Source organism: Oratosquilla oratoria, chromosome 29 (genome assembly GCF_046742065.1).
Source record: "Oratosquilla oratoria isolate Oo_2021 chromosome 29, ASM4674206v1, whole genome shotgun sequence".
Taxonomy (NCBI): Eukaryota; Metazoa; Arthropoda; class Malacostraca; order Stomatopoda; family Squillidae; genus Oratosquilla; species Oratosquilla oratoria.
In genome coordinates this window covers 902,481-920,470 of record NC_134805.1, presented here as the reverse complement: position 1 = coordinate 920,470, position 17,990 = coordinate 902,481, and the positions used below count along the sequence as shown (strand labels likewise).

The 17,990-nt window shown below is 41.0% G+C and overlaps 2 protein-coding genes across 3 annotated transcripts in view; one reads left to right on the top strand and one right to left on the bottom strand.

The window, feature by feature from the left end:
• The window catches only part of LOC143040581 (INO80 complex subunit B), a 233,386-nt gene that overhangs the window by 149,806 nt on the left and 65,590 nt on the right, over window positions 1–17,990 (top strand). The gene's annotated exons all lie outside the window — the stretch shown is intronic.
• Window positions 11,401–13,697, bottom strand: LOC143040878 (uncharacterized). Its single transcript, XM_076212322.1, has 3 exons — window positions 13,137–13,697; window positions 11,746–12,363; window positions 11,401–11,582 (listed from the first exon to the last, which is right to left on the bottom strand). Exons 1-3 carry the CDS (start codon window positions 13,695–13,697, stop codon window positions 11,427–11,429), a joined length of 1,335 nt encoding a protein of 444 aa, XP_076068437.1. The 3' UTR covers window positions 11,401–11,426.

The window sequence follows — 17,990 nt, the reverse complement described above, 5'->3', positions numbered from 1 at the left end:
AGGGCACGGGCCTTTTCTTACATTGAAAGCTTGGAACGACCCATTTTGATCACCAGAAGCAGAGTTAGAGGGCACCAAAGTCAGTGAAAAAGTGAACAAAAGGGCACTAAAGAGCAGCATGCATAGACTCCTCTCTCATCTAGCGCTGGCAGCGCACTGAAGCGTGATGTGTTGGCGAACAGTGTAAAAAGGCGCGCTCTACACACCCATGTCATCAGTAACTCCACCCACTTTTTATTATGGCGGGAAATCAAGTGAAATCTATTCATAAAATCCCGTGTATAGATTTTTTTTGCGGAAAAAATGTATAGATTTTTTTTGCGGCGACTGTACATGCCTCTGACTTGGCTATCTCCCATACAAGTGGGAAAAGCTCTTGGGTTCTAGATAGATATTTAGAATTGAATCCATGTATTGTTCTAGCTTGGGCTATATTTACCTAGTTGTATTTTACGGGACGAGAGCTATGCAAATGGTGACCAGTTTTCGTATCTCTCCACATCCAGTTTATTCTAAAAATCTTTTATAGCTTTGGCACTCACTGCTTCTCCATTTAGTTTGTTCCAGACATCTATCACTCTATGTAGGTAGCTATTCTTTTTCAAATCTTTTCTGTAACTGTCATTTTGTCTGTGATAGCAGAAGACTCTGCTCACAGAAATTATGAAACTTTCATTACTGCTACTGTCCCTCTGTTATACTGTCCCCCAACCCCTTGTTGCTGTCCTATACCATTTCTCTGAATTTCATTTCCTACCCTGTGGTGGGGGAAAAGAATACTGCCACCAAGTATTTCCACTTGGATTGTAAGAGGTGAGAAAAACGAGACGGGGATTGGGACCAGGCATCCTTCTCCATGTAGCCCCACAGGGGACATTCCTAAAAAAAGTAAAGGCATAAGAGAGTCTAGGAGTTTTCCTGCCAGTACCCTAAGGTTTGGGTCTTTTAATGTGTGTGGATGTGGTACAGATGAGAGTAAAAGGGAAGAGATAGGTAGTATGTTTGTGAGAAGAAAGATGGATGTGTTGGCTTTGAGTGAAACTAAGTTGAGAGGGAAGGGCGAGTGTGAGTTTGGGAGTGTAATTGGGAGGCGTTCAGGAGTGAAGAGAGGGAGAGGAAGAGAAGGGGTGGCTATACTAGTAAGTGAAGAGATAGGTAAACATATAGTGGAGTGGAAGGAGGTTTCCTCAAGGATAATGTGGATGAAGGTGAAACTGGGAAAGGAGATGTGGGTTTTTGTAAGTGCATATGGGCCTGGTAGTGAGAAGAGTGTAGAGGAAAGGGAGGCTTTTTGGATAGATTTAAATGAGTGCATAGAGGGATTAGGGAGAAATGTCAATGTAGTACTGGGAGACCTTAATGCTAGGGTAGGAAATGAACCAATTGATGAAGTGGTTGGGAAATGTGGAGTTCCATGAAAGAATTGTAGTGGAGAGTTGATGGTGGAGATGTGTCTAGAGAGTTGATGATAGCAAATACAGTGTTTCGGAAGAAAGTCAAGCATAAGTACACATGGGAGAGGGTGGTAGATAGAGCGTTAATGGACTATGTAGTGGTAGATAGGAGTATAATAGGAAGAGTTAAGGATGTACATGTGCTAAGGGGAGAGAGCGGGGGAATATCAGATCATTTTTTGGTGGAAGGTAAGTTGAGAAGAAAGGGTAGTGAATGGTGGGATGAGGAAACAAAGAGGGTTGTAGAAGAGAAGAAGCGAGCATTCACAGATTGGTTACAAAAGAGGACGGGGGAGTCGTATGAGACGTACAAAGAAAAGAAAAGAGAAGTAAAGCAAAAGGTAAAGGAGGCAAAGAGGAGAGCAGATGTGAAATGGGGTAGGAGTATGACAGAAAATTTTGAAAGTAATAAAAAGATGGAAAGAAATTAAGAGAGGAAGAGGAGGCGAATCAAGTAGGGAAGAAAAGGTAAAAGGTACAGATGGAGAGATGATAATGGAAGAGATGGCAGTAAGGGGAAGATGGGCAGAATATTTTAGGGAGTTGCTAAATGTGAAGGAGGATAGGGAAGGAAAGATAGTTGCAGGGGGGAAATGCGAAGAAAATGAGAGTGATGAGTGAGGAGAATGGAGGAGAAATAAGGAAGGATGAGGTGAAGGCAGTTGTAAAGATGATGAAAGTAGGTAAGGCACCTGGTCTGGATGGATGCCATGCAGAATGTCTGAAAAAGGGAGGTTCAGTGATGGTGGACTGGTTGGAGAGGTTATTTAATGTTTGCTGGAGAGAGGGTAGAGTACTGGAGGACTGGAGAAGTGCCTGTATAGTTCCTCTTTACAAGGGAAAAGGGGACAAGTGTGAATGTAGTAGTTTCAGAGGGATTAGCCTGTTAAGTGTAGTAGGGAAGGCTTATGGGAGGATCTTGATTGAGAGGATTAGGAGAGGAACAGAAGGAGTAATTGGTGAGGAACAGTGGATTTAGGACAGGTAGAGGTTGTGTAGATCAGATCTTTGTGGTAAGACAGATATGTGAGAAAGCTATAGGAAAGGGGAAGGATGTTTTTTGGGCTTTTATGAATCTGGAAAAGGCATATGATAGGGTAGACAGAAAGGCACTGTGGGAGGTTATGCAGATTTATGGGATAGGAGGAAAGCTTCTAGGAGCTGTCAAGAGTTTTTATGAGAGTAGTAGAGCATGTGTCAGGATTAGAAATGGAGAGAGTGAGTGGTTTGAAGTAAAGGTGGGACTTCGTCAAGGATGCGTTATGTCACCCTGGCTGTTCAACTTATACATGGATGGGGTGGTGCGAGAGGTGAATGCTAGGGTAGTGGGTCAGGGATTGGAGATGGTTAAAGAAAATGGAGAAAAGTGGGAGGTGAGCCAGCTGTTGTTTGCGGACGACACTGCGCTTGTGGCAGGGTCAGAGGAGGGATTGAGGAAGCAGGTGGCAGAGTTTGGGAGAGTATGTGATAGAAGAAAGCTAAAGATAAATGTGGATAAAAGTAAGGTGATGAGATGTACAAGGGGTGAAAGTGGCAGTAGACTGGAAGTGAACATTAAGGGAGATCGACTGGAGGAAGTGGATAGTTTTAGATACTTGGGTGCAAGTGTAGCAGGAAAAGGTGGAGTGAAGGTGGAGGTAGAATGTAGATTGAGAGAAGCGAGTAAATGCCTTGGTGGTTTAAAGAGTGTAATGAGGAATAGACATTTGGGAATGGATGCGAAGAGGAGACTGTATGAAGGAGTGATTGTGCCAACAGCACTGTATGGGGCAGAAACGTGGAATATAAGAGAAGAAGAGAGAAGGAGTTTGAATGTGTTTGAGATGAGGTGTCTGAGAAGTATGGTGGGGGTTACTAGGCTGGATAGAGTGAGAAATGAGGAGGTGAGGAGGAGAACAGGAGTGAAAAAGGATTTGGGAGATCGGGTTGATGAAAGAATATTAGGATGGTTTGGACACATGGAAAGAATGAGTGAAGAAAGACTAGTAAAAGAGGTATGGAAGGCAGATGTGGAGGGAGTGAACATGAGGGGACGTCCTAGGATGAGGAGGATGGATGGGGTGAAGGGGGCTTTGGGGAAGAGGGGAATGTCTGTTGAGGAAGGAAGGGAGAGGACAGAAGACAGAGGTGAGTGGAGAATGGTTGTATATGGATGATGATGTGACTGCATGAGGAGGAATAGGCGGGGGGGTGGGGGCCGGGGTAGTATGTGTGAGTAAATTTTGACGCAGCCCGAAGGGATTTCTCCCCGTCCTCGCCTTATATGCAGAGGGGGACGGAGAGGGGGGGTCGCCGATTAAATGAAGCGGCCTTGCTGTGGATGTACTGTGTCTTGCGACACTGCTTCTGACCCAGGGCGGTGGGCAGGGTGCAGGGATGACCCGTCATCCAGGAGGTGCTCAGATGAGAGGGAGGGTGGGAGGGGTGTGGAGTGTATTTAGGGATGAAATGGGTGGGAGTGTTTTTATGCCTTTCCCTTTTTGGCTACCTGAAGCTGAAGGTGGAGTGGGAGGGAGTGAAACATAGAGCGGAGGAGGAATGGGGATGTTTCAATGAGGGAGTCACAAAGTGTGCCAAGATGATGTGTGGAACAAGAAGGACAGGAGGAAATAGAAGGAAGGATAGTGAATGGTGGAATGAGGAAACAAAGAAGGTTGTAGAAGAGAAGAAGCGAGCTTTCACAGATTGGTTGCAAAATAGGATGAGGGAGTCATATGAGAGGTACTAAGGAAAGAAAAGAGAAGTAAAGCACAATGTAAAGGAGGCAAAGAGGAGAGCAGATGTGAAATGGGGTAAGAGTATGACAGAAAATTCTGAAAGTAATAAAAAGATGTTTTAGAAAGAAATCAAGAGAGGAAGAGGAGATGAATCAAGTAGAAAAGAAAAGGTTAAAGGTGCAGATGGAGAGATGATAATGGAAGAGAAGGCAGTAAGGGGAAGAAGGGCAGAGTATTTTAGGGAGTTGCTAAATGTGAAGGAGGATAGAGAGGGAAAGATAGTTGCAGTGGGAAGTGCTAAGAAAATGACCGTGATGAGTGAGGAAAATGGAGGAGAAATAAGGAAGGATGAAGTGAGGGCAGTTCTTAAGATGATGAGAGCAGGTAAGGCACCTGGTCTGGATGGATGCCATGCAGAATGTCTAAAAAAAGGAGGTACAGTGATGGTGGACTGTTGAGGTTATTTAATGTTTGCTGGAGAGAGGGTGGAGTGCCAGAGGACTGGAGGAGTGCCTGAATAGTTCCACTTTACAAGGGAAAAGGGGACAAGTGTGAATGTAGCAGGTTCAGAGGGATTAGCTTGTTAAGTGTAGTTGGGAAGGCTTATGGGAGGATCTTGATTGAGAGGATTAGGAGAGGAACAGAGGGAGTAATTGGTGAGGAACAGTGTGGATTTAGGACAGGTAGAGGTTGTGTAGATCTGATTTGTAGTAAGACAGATACGTGAGAAAGCTATAGGAAAATGTAAGGATGTTTTTTGGCTTTTATGGATCTGGAAAAGGCTTATGACAGGGTAGACAGGAAGGCACTGTGGGAGGTTTTGCAGATATTCAGGATAGGAGGAAAGCTTCTAGGAGCTGTCAAGAGTTTTTATGAGAGTAGTAGAGCATGTATCAGGATTAGAAATGGAGAGAGTGAGTGGTTCATGTTTAAGGTGGGACTTCGTCAGGGATGTGTTATGTCGCCCTGGCTTTTCAACTTATACATGGATGGGGTGGTGCGAGAGGTAAATGCAAGGGTGGTGGGTCAGGGATTGGAGATGATTAAAGAAAATGGAGAAAAGTGGGAGGTGAGCCAGCTGTTGTTTGAGGACGACACTGCACTTGTAGCAGGATCAGAGGAGGATTGAGGAAGTTGGTGACAGAGTTTGGGAGAGTGTGTGAAAGAAGAAAGTTGAAGATAAATGTGGGTAAAAGTAAGGTGATGAGATGTACAAAGGGTGAAAGTGGCAGCAGACTGGAAGTGAGCATTAAGGGAGAGCGACTGGAGGAAGTGGATAGTTTTAGATACTTGGGTGCAAATGTGGCAGGAAAGGGTGGAGTGGAGGTGGAGTTAGAATGTAGATTGAGAGAAGTGAGTAAATGCCTTGGTGGATTAAAAAGTGTAATGAGAAATAGACATTTGGGAATGGATGCTAAGAGGAGACTGTATGAAGGAGTGATTGTGCCAACAGCACTGTACGGGGCAGAAACATGGAACATAAGAGAGGAAGAGAGAAGTAGTTTGAATGTGTTAGAGATGAGGTGTCTGAGAAGTAAAATAGGGGTTACTAGGCTGGATAGAGTGAGAAATGAGGAGGTGAGAAGAACAGGGGTGGTAAGGGAGCTGGGAGATAGGGTTGATGAAAGAGTATTAGGATGGTTTGGACACATACTTAGATTCAAACTCCTAAACAATTTTAGAATAGATACTTGTGTTTCTAAAATACCCGATTTCAGTAAAGCTGAGTTCATAGGACTACGTCAGGAGCTTCTGCTTACAGATTGGGAGGCAAAATTAAACGAAATGACCTGTAGATCAGATATGGGAAATATTTCAAAATACGCTCACTAAGATGATTCAAACTTACATTCCTTTTAAGGACAGGCGTCCCCCAAATCAGGCTCGCCCAAAGTGGCTTGACAAAGAAACTGAAAAAAGTATTGCTAAAAAGAGACAGGCTTATAAGAAATATAAGTGCTTGGGTGCATCTAATGACTATGAAAGTTATGTATCAATACAGAGAGATTTAAAAAAGGCAATAAGAAAAAGAAAACGACAATACAAAATGAACATCGCTGATAAATCCAAAGGGAATTCCAAAGAATTCTATAGTTACATTAGAGATAAAAAGGTTGTTAGGAATCACATTGGTCCACTATTATCTGCTGACGGTCAACTTGAATATTCAAATGAAGGAATGTGTAATATCTTAAACAATTATTTTAGCTCGGTATTCGTAAACGAAACACCTCAAAGTGAATTCCAAACTGAAACCTGTGAAAAGTCTAGGGTAAACTTACTACGGTAAATATAACAAAAGAAAAAATTAAAAGGTGTATAGATAAACTCAAAGTTAATAAGACACCAGGGCCTGACGGTTGGCATCCAAGAATCTTAAAGGAAATAAAAAATGAGATTGTTGTTCCATTAGAAATTATTTTCAAGAAATCCATCATATCTGGAGATGTCCCAAGAGAATGGAAGCTAGCTAATGTTACTCCCATATTCAAAAAAGGTGACAAAAAGAAGCCAAATAACTATAGGCCTATAAGTTTGACTTCAATTGTAGGAAAAATAATGGAAACTATCATCAGAGATGCTATCAAACATCATTTAGAAAGTAACCGTTTGATAAATGATAGCCAGCATGGTATCAGACGGAAATGTTCTTGCGTGACTAACTTACTCAAATTCTACAACACAGTTATCTCGAATTATGACTAAAGAAACAATATAGATTTAATATATCTAGACTTTGCAAAAGCTTTTGATACCGTCCCACACGAAAGACTACTTACTAAATTAGCTTTACATGGAATAAGTGGTAGCCTATTAGGTTGGACTAGTAAATGGTTGAATGGTCGAAACAGAGAGTTGTTTTAAATGGAAAAACTTCTGGATGGAAAAATGTTACAAGTGGAGTTCCTCAGGGTTCCGTTCTTGGGCCACTTCTATTCATAGTATATATAAATGATATAGACCATGGACTAAAATCTACTGTTTCCAAATTTGCTGATGATACAAAACTGTGCAGAGTGGCAAAAGATCACTCAAACCAATTAGATATTCAAGAAGATTTAGATACATTACAGCAATAGTCTGAAAAGTGGATAATGAAATTTAACACAAGTAAATGCAAGGTAATGCACATAGGTAAAAATAACAGTAAGTACGATTACAAGTTATTTGGAAATTCGTTAACAAAAGTGGATAGTGAAAAAGATCTCGGCGTAATTATCAGTAACGACCTCAAATCATCCAAGCAATGTATTTTAGCCTCTAAGAAAGCAAATAAGATTCTAGGACTGATTGCGCGATCTTTTGATTTCAAAAGTCCATCACTCATTAACAAGCTATATAAATTGTTAGTTCATCCACATTTGGAATATGCTGTTTCCGTATGGTCACCGAATCTCATTAAAGACATTGATAGACTGGAAAAAGTACAACGGCAAGCCACAAAACTGATTCCAAATATAAAAGATAAATCATACAAAAATCGACTAAAACATATGAATCTGTTTTCCCTAAAAAAGCGTAGACTCAGAGGTGACTTGATACAGGTCTTTAAGATTTTAAAGGGAATTGGCAACATCAAAAGTGACAAAATTTTCACATTGAATGAGAATCAGACAAGAAACAGTGGTCTCAAACTGTCCGGAAATAGATTCAATTTGGAAGTAGGTAGAAACAACTTTGCCAACCGTGTAGTTAATGAATGGAATAAACTTCCTGCACAGGTAGTGCAATGTAGTTCAGTTCGAAGCTTCAAGAATCATTTAGATAAACACCTAAGCAAGATGCTGTAATGATTATAATTTATTCTATATTTGTTTTTGTTTTGTTATCATTTGTCTGTCTGATTTTCATTTATCATTAGTTATGTCAATTTATTATAATTTACTATTTACCTGTTTGTTTATTATTTAACTATACCTATGCATTTATTTATGTATTTTATTTGTTATTTACATTATTATAGTTTTTATTTATTATTTTATTATTATTATGATTTTTTTCTCGCATCCGACCTAGATATGGACCAAAAGGTCTCCTGTCGGCATGCTTCGCCTTTGTAATCCTTTGAAGACTAGTAAAAGAGGCATGGAAGGCAGATGTGTAGAGAGTGAACATGAGGGGGCATCCTAGGATGAGGTGGATGGATGGGGTGAAGGGGGCTTTGGGGAAGAGGGGAATGTCTGTTGAGGAAGGACGGGGGAGGACAGAAGACAGTGGGTGAAAGGAGAATGTTGATGATGTTGTGATGCATGAGGTGGAATGGGTGAAGGGATGGGGGGTGAGGTAGTATGTGTGAGAAAAATGTTATGGAGCACGAAGGGATTTCTCCTCGTCCTCTCCTTTTATGCATGGGGGGACGGAGAGGGGGGCCGCCAATTTAATGAAGCGGCCTTGCTGTGGATGTACTGTGTCTTGCAACACTGCCTCTGACCCAGGGCAGTGGACAAGGTGCAGGGATGACCGATCATCCATGAGGTGCTAAGATATGGAGGAGGGTGGAGTGTATTTAGGGATGGAATGGGTGGGAATGGTTTTATGCCTTTTTCTTTTTGGCTACCTCCCTTGTAAGGGGGAAAAAGCCTTGGTGTATGTATGTAGGTCCCCATAGTGTTGCAGCATACTCTAGTTTAGGTCTTATTAGTGTAACCACTATTTTCTTTACCATTTCTTTATCCATCCATGTATGTACAATACAGGGTGTTTGGGATAAATTTGACACTTTTGGAAAGGAAAGAAAAACATCATATCTTGGCCAAAAATTGATTTATTCTCAAAATTCAAATTGCATCTCTTAGAGGATATTTTGCCAAATACAGCTCACTTAAAGAAGCTGCCCTGAGCCTCCACTACAATTTCCAGGCAGGACCTGAACCTGCAGCATGTGGCCTTCATGGTGTCCTTCAAGACACCTGAACACCAGTTTGATCCTGGCAATCAGCTTGTCCTTGGTATTTACCTAGGTGTATTTTACAGGAAGGGGAGCTATGCTTGTGGTGACCCATTTTTGTATCTCACAAGATCAAGTTTGTTTTTAAATTTTTGTATTGTGCTTGCACACACTATTTTTTCATCAAATTTGTTCCATATATCTATCACTCTGTGTGGGAAGCTGTTCTTTTTCAGGTCTCTTCTGTAGTTGTCCATTTTGAGTTTCATTGCATGTCCTCTTGTTTTTCCGCTGTCCCTCTTTATTAAGTCCTCTCTATCAAGGCGTTCTTTTTCTTTCATAATTCTGTAGACGGTTAGTAGGTCCCCTCATTCTCTTCTTTGTTCTAGGGTAGGCAATTCCAGTTCGGCCAGTCTTTGTTCCTATGTCAGGTTTGAAAGTGTTTAGGCCATCTTTGTCATTGCTCTTTGTATTCTTCCTAATTTTCTTATATTCTTTTTTGTACTGGGTGACATATCAGTGCTGCATGTTCCAGTTTTGGCCTAATCAGTGTTTGTAATATTTTCTTAATCATTTCCTTATCCAGACTGAGAAAATGATACATCAGAAAAATGGAAACATAAACCAAAAAAGAGAAGAAAGGAAAAAATTAAAAGTGGCATATACAAACATGGACGGTATGATTTCTGGAATAAATGAATTAAACGACCATTTGTCATTAGAGAAATCAGACATAATGGGAATTGTGGAGACAAAACTAAAAGGTCCTATACAATCAAGTATGGTGGGACAAGGTAAACTTTTGGTCAAAAAATAGAATGGATAACAGAGGTGGGCACATGAACCTTTTTTTGGGTTTCGAATCCGAACCTGAATCTTCGCCGGTTTTGGGTTCCGAACCTCCGAATAGCGAACCCGATTTTCAAAATTTCGGTGCGAACATTTATTCCGAACATTTGTCCGCGAACCTCCGAATCTTTAAAAAATAGCAAAGCGAACCTTAATTCCGATACCTTCCGAACATTTTCAAACTTAAATTTTACTCATTCCAAATCTCCGAATCTAAATTTAAAGCTTTCCAATTAAAAAAAGTGTTTTTTAAGATATCTACATTATTTATTAAACAAATTATTACTAGAAAAACAAATTATTAATACAAGACAGTAAAAAGTAAAAACAAAAGTTCATAAAACAAAACAGTAAAAACATTTAAAACAAAAATTCACAACACTTCAGTCTTCACTCTTCACTCTTCACAGATTCACTCTAACTTGTCGGCCCTCTCTCTCTCCCTCTTAACCAACTTCAAGTTTCCCTTCATGAAGGTCAGGTTCTCAAAGTTCAGGTTGGTCAGAGAGGCTCGCTTTGGCCTCAAAATGTCCGAGCCGAAGCTGAAGAGTCGTTCAGCTGAGGCAGACGAGGGCAGGGGAGTGTTATACTTGATGAAACAGTTCACCCAGTGCTGCCTGTGCTCCTTGGGGAAGTTTGCCAGGGAGATCTTCATGATGCTTGTGCCGAGAATGGCGCCCCAGGTGTCTACTTCCTTGCCGACCTCCTCCTCCAGGTTGGCCACCACCACATGCTCCTCCTCGTCCTCAAGAAGGAAGGCAAGCTCGTCGTGCTCGCTGGTGTGGCTGGCCAGACTGTGGCCTGGAGGTGGGCTGGCTGGAGGCGGAGGCCTCATCCCTCTCCTTGGACCTGATTTGGGCCACAAGGTCTGACACCATCTCGTCCCTCACCAGGTTGCACAAGTCAGGATTTGTCCTGCATATGTACTTGACCATCTTTAGACGGAACCTGGGGTGGAAGGCAGTCGCAAGGAGCTTCTCCTGGTCCTCAAACATGTGTTGAAACCTGAAAAGATTAAGATATGAGTTAATTTAATTATTGATTAATGATTTTTTTTTTTCTTTTCATTTCAATTACTATAAAATATTATTTTATTATTTATATAATTATATTATATTATTATTATTATATTATATTAAAATATTAAAAATATCTACCCTCCAGTGAAGCCCTTTTTGTCTCTACCATGGTGCTCCTGTGTCCCCAGGAGGTAGGTGACGAGGGGCTTGGCATGCTTGATGTTGTTGTCGTTCCTAAGCAGGTTCAAGTCCCTCTGGAGCACTATCAAGTTGGGAAGGAAGTTCCCCATGTAGGCATGCTGGTCTGACTGATATTTTCCAAAGCATTGGCAACTGGGGCCATAACTTTGACGTACTCGGCGATGACCTCATTGTCCTTGTCAACAAAGGCGGGGATCGGGTTGGGGCGCATGCTGGTACAGAGATCATTGATCTTTTTACGGGTGTCCAGGGCCTGTAGCAGGCCAGAAAGCATCTTATAGCTGTCATAGCTGGAGTTCTACCTCGTCGCGCCAGGGACTTTAAGTTTTTTGCCGATAGCATCCTTTATCTCGTTGGCTGCGACAGTTCGGCGGCCCTGGGCATTCCACAAAGACTGTGCCTTGGCAGCCGACCTTCTGAAGATATTCCTGCCACCATTGTTCCATTGTGGGACCTGAAAAAAGAATATTATTTGATATTTTATTACAATTCACAAATTAAAAAATAATAAATAATAATTTACATCTTTTTAGTTTTTACCAAAAGAACAATAAATTATTTAATATTTATAGATTATTAATTTATTAAATTAAAAAAAATTGAATTATTATACTCACTTTGGAAACATCCTCAGACGCCAGGAGGTTCAGAGTGTGTGCACCACACCTCTGGTGTTTAGGCAGGCTAGCCTTGGCTTCGTCAGCCTGGTCCAGGGCCTCCTCCATAGATATGACCTGAGGCTTATCAGCCAGCTCTTCATCAGGCTTGTCCTCACCAGGTTGTATGACGACGTCCTCTTGTGCAAAGTTGACAAATGCACTTACATAGTTTGTGCCATTGTCTGTGGTCATGCAGAGAATCTTGCTGCTGATGCTGAAGTCCTCATGCAGCTTGCTCAAGGACCTCGCCAAGTACTCGGCTGTCTGGCGCTCCTTCACCTCCTTCATGCCCAAGACTGCAGTCGTCATCTCCAGGGTGGCCTTGTCCAACCACGAGACTGTGGAGCCTATGAAAGCCCGGTTGTGGCTCGACCAGCTGTCGGCAGTGGTGGCCAGGTAGTCCTGCTTGGACATGATCTGGGTGAGCTCATTTTTGGCCCTGGCGCTCATATGCTTGATGTCGTCGCCAAGCTTTTTCCTGGACGGCAGCTTGAACTGAGGGTTCAGGTAGTTGAGGAAGGCCCTGAGCACCTCTGACTCTGTTGTTATGGTGGGCAGCATGTCGCAGATTATCCACTGAAACATAAAAAAGATGTGTGAGTATTTGAAGTTAAATTTTTGTTATAAATTATTTTTATTTATTAAAGGCTAGATAGAGTGAGAAATGAGGAGGTGAGGAGAAGAACGGGGGTGGAAAGGGAGTTGGGAGATAGGGTTGATGAAAGAGTATTAGGATGGTTTTGACACATAGAAAGAATGAGTGAAGAAAGACTAGTAAACGAGGTATGGAAGGCAGATGTGGAGGGAGTGAATATGAGGGGACGTCCTAGGATGAGGTGGATGGATGGGGTGAAGGAGGCTTTGGGGAAGAGGGGAATGTCTGTTAAGGAAGGACGGGAGAGGACAGAAGACAGGGGTGAATGGAGAATGGTTGTATATGGATGATGTTGTGATGCATGAGGTGGAATGGGGGGTGAGGTAGTATGTGTGAGCAAAATTTGACGCAGCCCGAAGGGATTTCTCCCCGTCTTCTCCTTTTATGCATGGGGGGACGGAGAGGGGGGGTCACCGATTTAATGAAGCGGCCTTGTTGTGGATGTGCTGTGTCTTGCAACACTGCTTCTGACCCGGGGCAGTGGACGAGGTGCAGGGATGACCCGTCATCCAGGAGGTGCTAAGATAAGAGGGAGGGTGGAGGGGTGTGGAGTGTATTCAGGGATGGAGTGGGTGGGAGTGATTTTATGCCTTTTCCTTTTTGGCTACCTCCCTTGTAAGAGGGAAAAAGCCTTGGTATATGTATGTATGTATTTTCATACTAAAACAGTAGAACTTTTAAAAGTAAAACTTACCTCATAAAACAGGTCAAGGGCCTTCTGCTGGTCAAACTTCTCAGCCATAGCCTCCTCAATACAGCCCTGCCTGAGGCTTTTGGCATCCTGACCACCACCAGAAGCAGAGCGGCCACGTTTGCTGCCGCCATCTAAGGCTGCTTTTAAAGCAGGACTATGTAAAGGGTGCTTGGTGGCATAATGCTTCTTTAAGTTGCTGTTGGTTTCATTCTGAAGCTTCAGCCTCGCAGTGCAATTTTTCTTGGCACAGAGGGCAAACCCGGCGTCCCTGCCGACACCACACTTGAAGAAGGGCTTGAGAATGTCCCAGTCTCTGTAGAGGTCTCTTTCCCTCCTGGAACCGTGACCTCCCTCGGCTTGCTCGGCCTCGGGGTCGGCAATGTCCATGTCCTTGGCTCGACTTGTGTCAGGCATCAGCTCCTGACTCGAAAACTCTGGCAGTTGGATATCGCTGGCGTCAGATTCACTCTCAGTGAGGCCGCTTGGGTTCGTGGACCTTGGTGTGTCAGACTGAGCACTTGGGTTTCTCGACCTCGGTGTGGATGTCACGTACTTATCCATTGTCAGTGGTGAGTGTGATGTGAGTAGAGTAGTCTAGCCTCCTTGGGTGTCCTCTCCAGAGTGTTGTCAGTGCAACGGTTGAAGAATGTCTGACTATTGTAGCACTGTTTAACTAAATCGTAACTTATGGGACACGGTGACAAGAAAGTCTGCAGATTTGTAAACACTAAACAAGCGCTCTGATTGGCTGCTGCAGTCACCGGCGCGTCACTAACAAGCGTTCTGATTGGCTGGCAGCCAGCTGCGGTCACAACATGACAAGTCTGTGTGGTACATATAAAGCAACGAGTTAAACACCAAGAGTATATTTCCAAGTTCAAAGAAGGGCAGTCCAGGCAGTACTACTAGTCTTTGTTTCGCATTACTACACACAGTCACACAGGCTTGCATATTGAGCACATTTCGAGCAGTGGTCATTTAAGACACACACACACACACACACTTCAGCGAATGGACGGCTTGGATGACGTTCTGAAGAAAACTGAAGTCTGTGGATCCCAACGCAAAGAGAAGTGCCTAGTGTTTTTACAGGGTGGGGGGGAAATTGCTCGTGGAGTAGTGGGAAAGTAGGGAAAGAGGAAAAGGGGAGGGATTACTGAGGGAAATGGAAGGAAATGAGGAGGGAGTAGACTTGGCCCAGCCAGACAAGCGAAAGGTAAACAAAAGGCTGAGTGAGGATGAAATGTCTAATAAAAATGTAAAGATTAGAAGTATAGAGAGGAGCAATACAGTAGAAAGTGACGAGAATATGTTCCAGGGATTTAAAGAGGGTGGGGGGGACACAACCCCTCCCCCCCGACTGATAAGACTAGAGGAGAGAGTTGATAAGGTGATAGAGGACTTGGAACGTAAGTTAGGTAATGTTGACTCCATTTTCCAAAGAATTGAAAGGTTGGAACAACTAGAGAAGGCAAACAGAAACTTAACTGAAGAAATAGCGGACCTAAAAAGACAGTTAGGAAATGTAAAGGAGGAGAATGAGAAATTGAAGAAGAATAGTAATGAAAACAGAGAGAAAATAGATACAGAAGCTAAAAATTGGAGGACAACCCAAGAAGGGAATAAGGTCTCATTCACTGACATAGTCAAACAGCAATTGAAAGAACATAATGAAGACTCAGTTATTAAAGTGATGAGACAGAAGGAGAATATAGTAAGAGAATTAGCTGACAAAAAGAAATGTATAATTATATTAGGAATGGAAGAGAAACATAACCCAGATAGAACCGCAAGAATCAAGGAGGAAAATGAAAGAGTAAGCAGTTTATTAAAATTAGTCCAGGAAGATGAACCAGAAATTATAAAGGAAATTGAGGGAAAATTCAGACTCGGAAAATATAGTACAGATAAGGCCAGACCAATTAAGATTAAATTCAGGTCACAAACAACGGCAGAGAAAATTCTATCCAAAACAGGGAAACTAGCAACAAATGATCAATATAAAAAGGTATGGATAAAAAGAGAAATGAATAAGGAGGAAAGAGAGGCAGAAAAGCAGAAAAGACTTGAAGCTAAGGCAAAAAACGAGGAAAGAACGGAGTCAGAGAAAGAGAGATTCTATTGGAGAGTAGTGAACATGAAAATAAAGCAGTTCGACATACAAAAGAAAAACATAAGGGAAACAGAGAACACAATGGAAGTGGCAGAAAACTAAGAGCGTCTTACACAAATATAGATGGATTGATAACAGGATTGAATGAACTGAATGATTATTTGAAAGAAAAAGAACCGGACATAATGGGAATTGTAGAAACAAAATTAAAAGGCCCACTACCACCCAACAGTGTAGGACATGATGCATACAATTATTGGATTAGAAACAGAGAGAAAAAACAAGGGGGTGGAGTTATGTTCCTGACTAAGAAGGATATAAACGTGAAAGGTGTCATATATGGAAAGAATACAGTAGAGATGATTATGATAGAAGTGGAAGACGGAGATAAGAAGAGAAGAAAATTTGTGATCAATTATGTGCCTCCGAAAACAGCCTCATGGGAGGAGAGTGAACATAAAAGTATGTTAGAGGACACAAAGATAGCATTAACTAAAATAATGGAAGACGGAGGAAGAATAGTTATGATGGGCGACTTTAATTGCAAAGAAATCTGCTGGGAAGAAATGACAGTAAAGAGTGGTGATGACTCATGGGGAAATACTCTACTTGAGATGATTACTGACCATTCAATGACACAATGGATACAAGAGAACACTAGGTATAGAAATGAAGAAGAACCATCGAGGCTAGACTTAATAATTACATCTGAACCTAGAATAGTGGACAAGATTGAATATAAAACACCAATAGGTAAAAGTGACCACATATTGATTGAACTGGAACTTAATGAAGAAAAATATATGAAAAGAAATGAACAATATAGAAAAGGAAGAATGATGTATGAAAAAACAAACTTTGATAAAATAAGAGAATTCTTTCAACAAGAAAACTGGGAAGAAATATATAAAGAAGAAACATCAGTGGAAGAGAAATGGAATATTTTGACAAAAATTTACAAAAAAGGAGTGGAAAAGTATGTCCCAAGACAAAAACAAGAAAAAGAATATGTAAAATGCTGGTACAACAAAAGTTGTAGGGAGTTAAAAGACAAAAGAGACAAAGCCTGGACCAGATGGAAAAAAGACAGAAGACCTGAAAAATGGAAAATATATACTGGTTATAGAAATGAATATGTACAAAAGTGCAGAGAGGAAAAAAGAAAATATGAAAAAGATGTTATAGAAAAGTGTAAAGATCAACCAAAACTATTCTACAGATTTGTAAACAATAAACTGAAAACCAAACAAGACTTGGAGAAATTAAGACAAGGAGGAGTTGAATACACTGAGGAAATGGAAATGGCAGAAATTATGAACAAACATTTTAAATCAGTGTTTACAAGGGAAAATATACAACCTGAAGAGATTGAGTGGAAAGAAAAAGTCCCCCCTATGGAAGAAATAGAAGTAACAAAGAATGAAATATTGACACACTTGGGTAATTTTGATGTCAGAAAATCGCATGGGCCAGATGAAATAGCAAACTGGATTCTGAAAGAATGCAGGAATGAACTGGCAGACAAAATACATAGCATAATAAGCAGTTCCTTAAAAGAAGGAAAAGTTCCAGAAGATTGGAAAAAAGCAAATATAGTACCTATATATAAAGGAGGAAATAAAGAAGAACCTACCAACTATAGACCAGTCTCTCTAACAAGTACAATAGCAAAAATATGTGAAAGAATTATCAAAAGTAGATGGGTAAAATACTTGGAAAAAAACAACGTACTAAATCCAAGACAATTTGGATTCAGACAAGGACGATCATGCGTCACCAATTTAATATGTTTCTATTCAAGGCTAATAGATATAATACAAGAAAGAGATGGATGGGCTGATTGTGCATTTCTAGACCTAAAAAAAGCTTTTGACAAAGTACCACATAAGAAGTTGCTTAAGAAATTAGAATATGAAGGAGGAATACAAGGTAAATTGCTAAATTGGATGGAAGACTTTTTGCAAGAAAGAAAAATGAGAGTAGTGATAAGAGATCAGCACTCAAAATGGAATGAAGTAATAAGCGGTGTCCCGCAGGGAACAGTTCTGGCCCCAATAATGTTTGCTATATATATTAATGATATGGATGAAGGAATTGAAAGCTATATGAGCTTCTTTGCAGATGATGCAAAACTACTGAAAAGAGTGAAAACTGAAGAAGATTGTGAATCACTACAGAGAGATCTAAATAAAGTACAAGAATGGAGTAGGAAGTGGGAGATGGAGTTCAATACAAAAAAGTGTAGTATAATGGAGTTTGGAAAAAGCAAAAACAGAATAACAGGATCATATAATTTGGGAGAAGAAGGAATAAAAAAAGTAGAAAATGAGAAGGACCTGGGAGTCATTGTTATGAATAATATATCACCTGAGAAACATATAAATAAGATTTTTGGAGAAACTTATAATTTAATAAGAACAATCAAAGTGGCATTTACATACCTGGATGAAGAAATGGTGAGGAAAATCCTAATCACCCTGATAAGACCAAGATTGGAATATGGTCACCAAGTACAAAAAAATGTATAAAAAAACTTGAAAGAATACAAAGAGCAATCACAAAACTGGCACCAACACTCTCAAAACTATCATATGAAGAGAGACTACAAAAACTTAAACTACAGACACTAGAGCAAAGAAGAGAGAGAGGAGATTTGATAGCTATTTACAGAATCATGAAAGGCATAGAAATTACTGATAGAGAGAATCTGATAAAATGGGATGACAGAAATACAAGAGGAC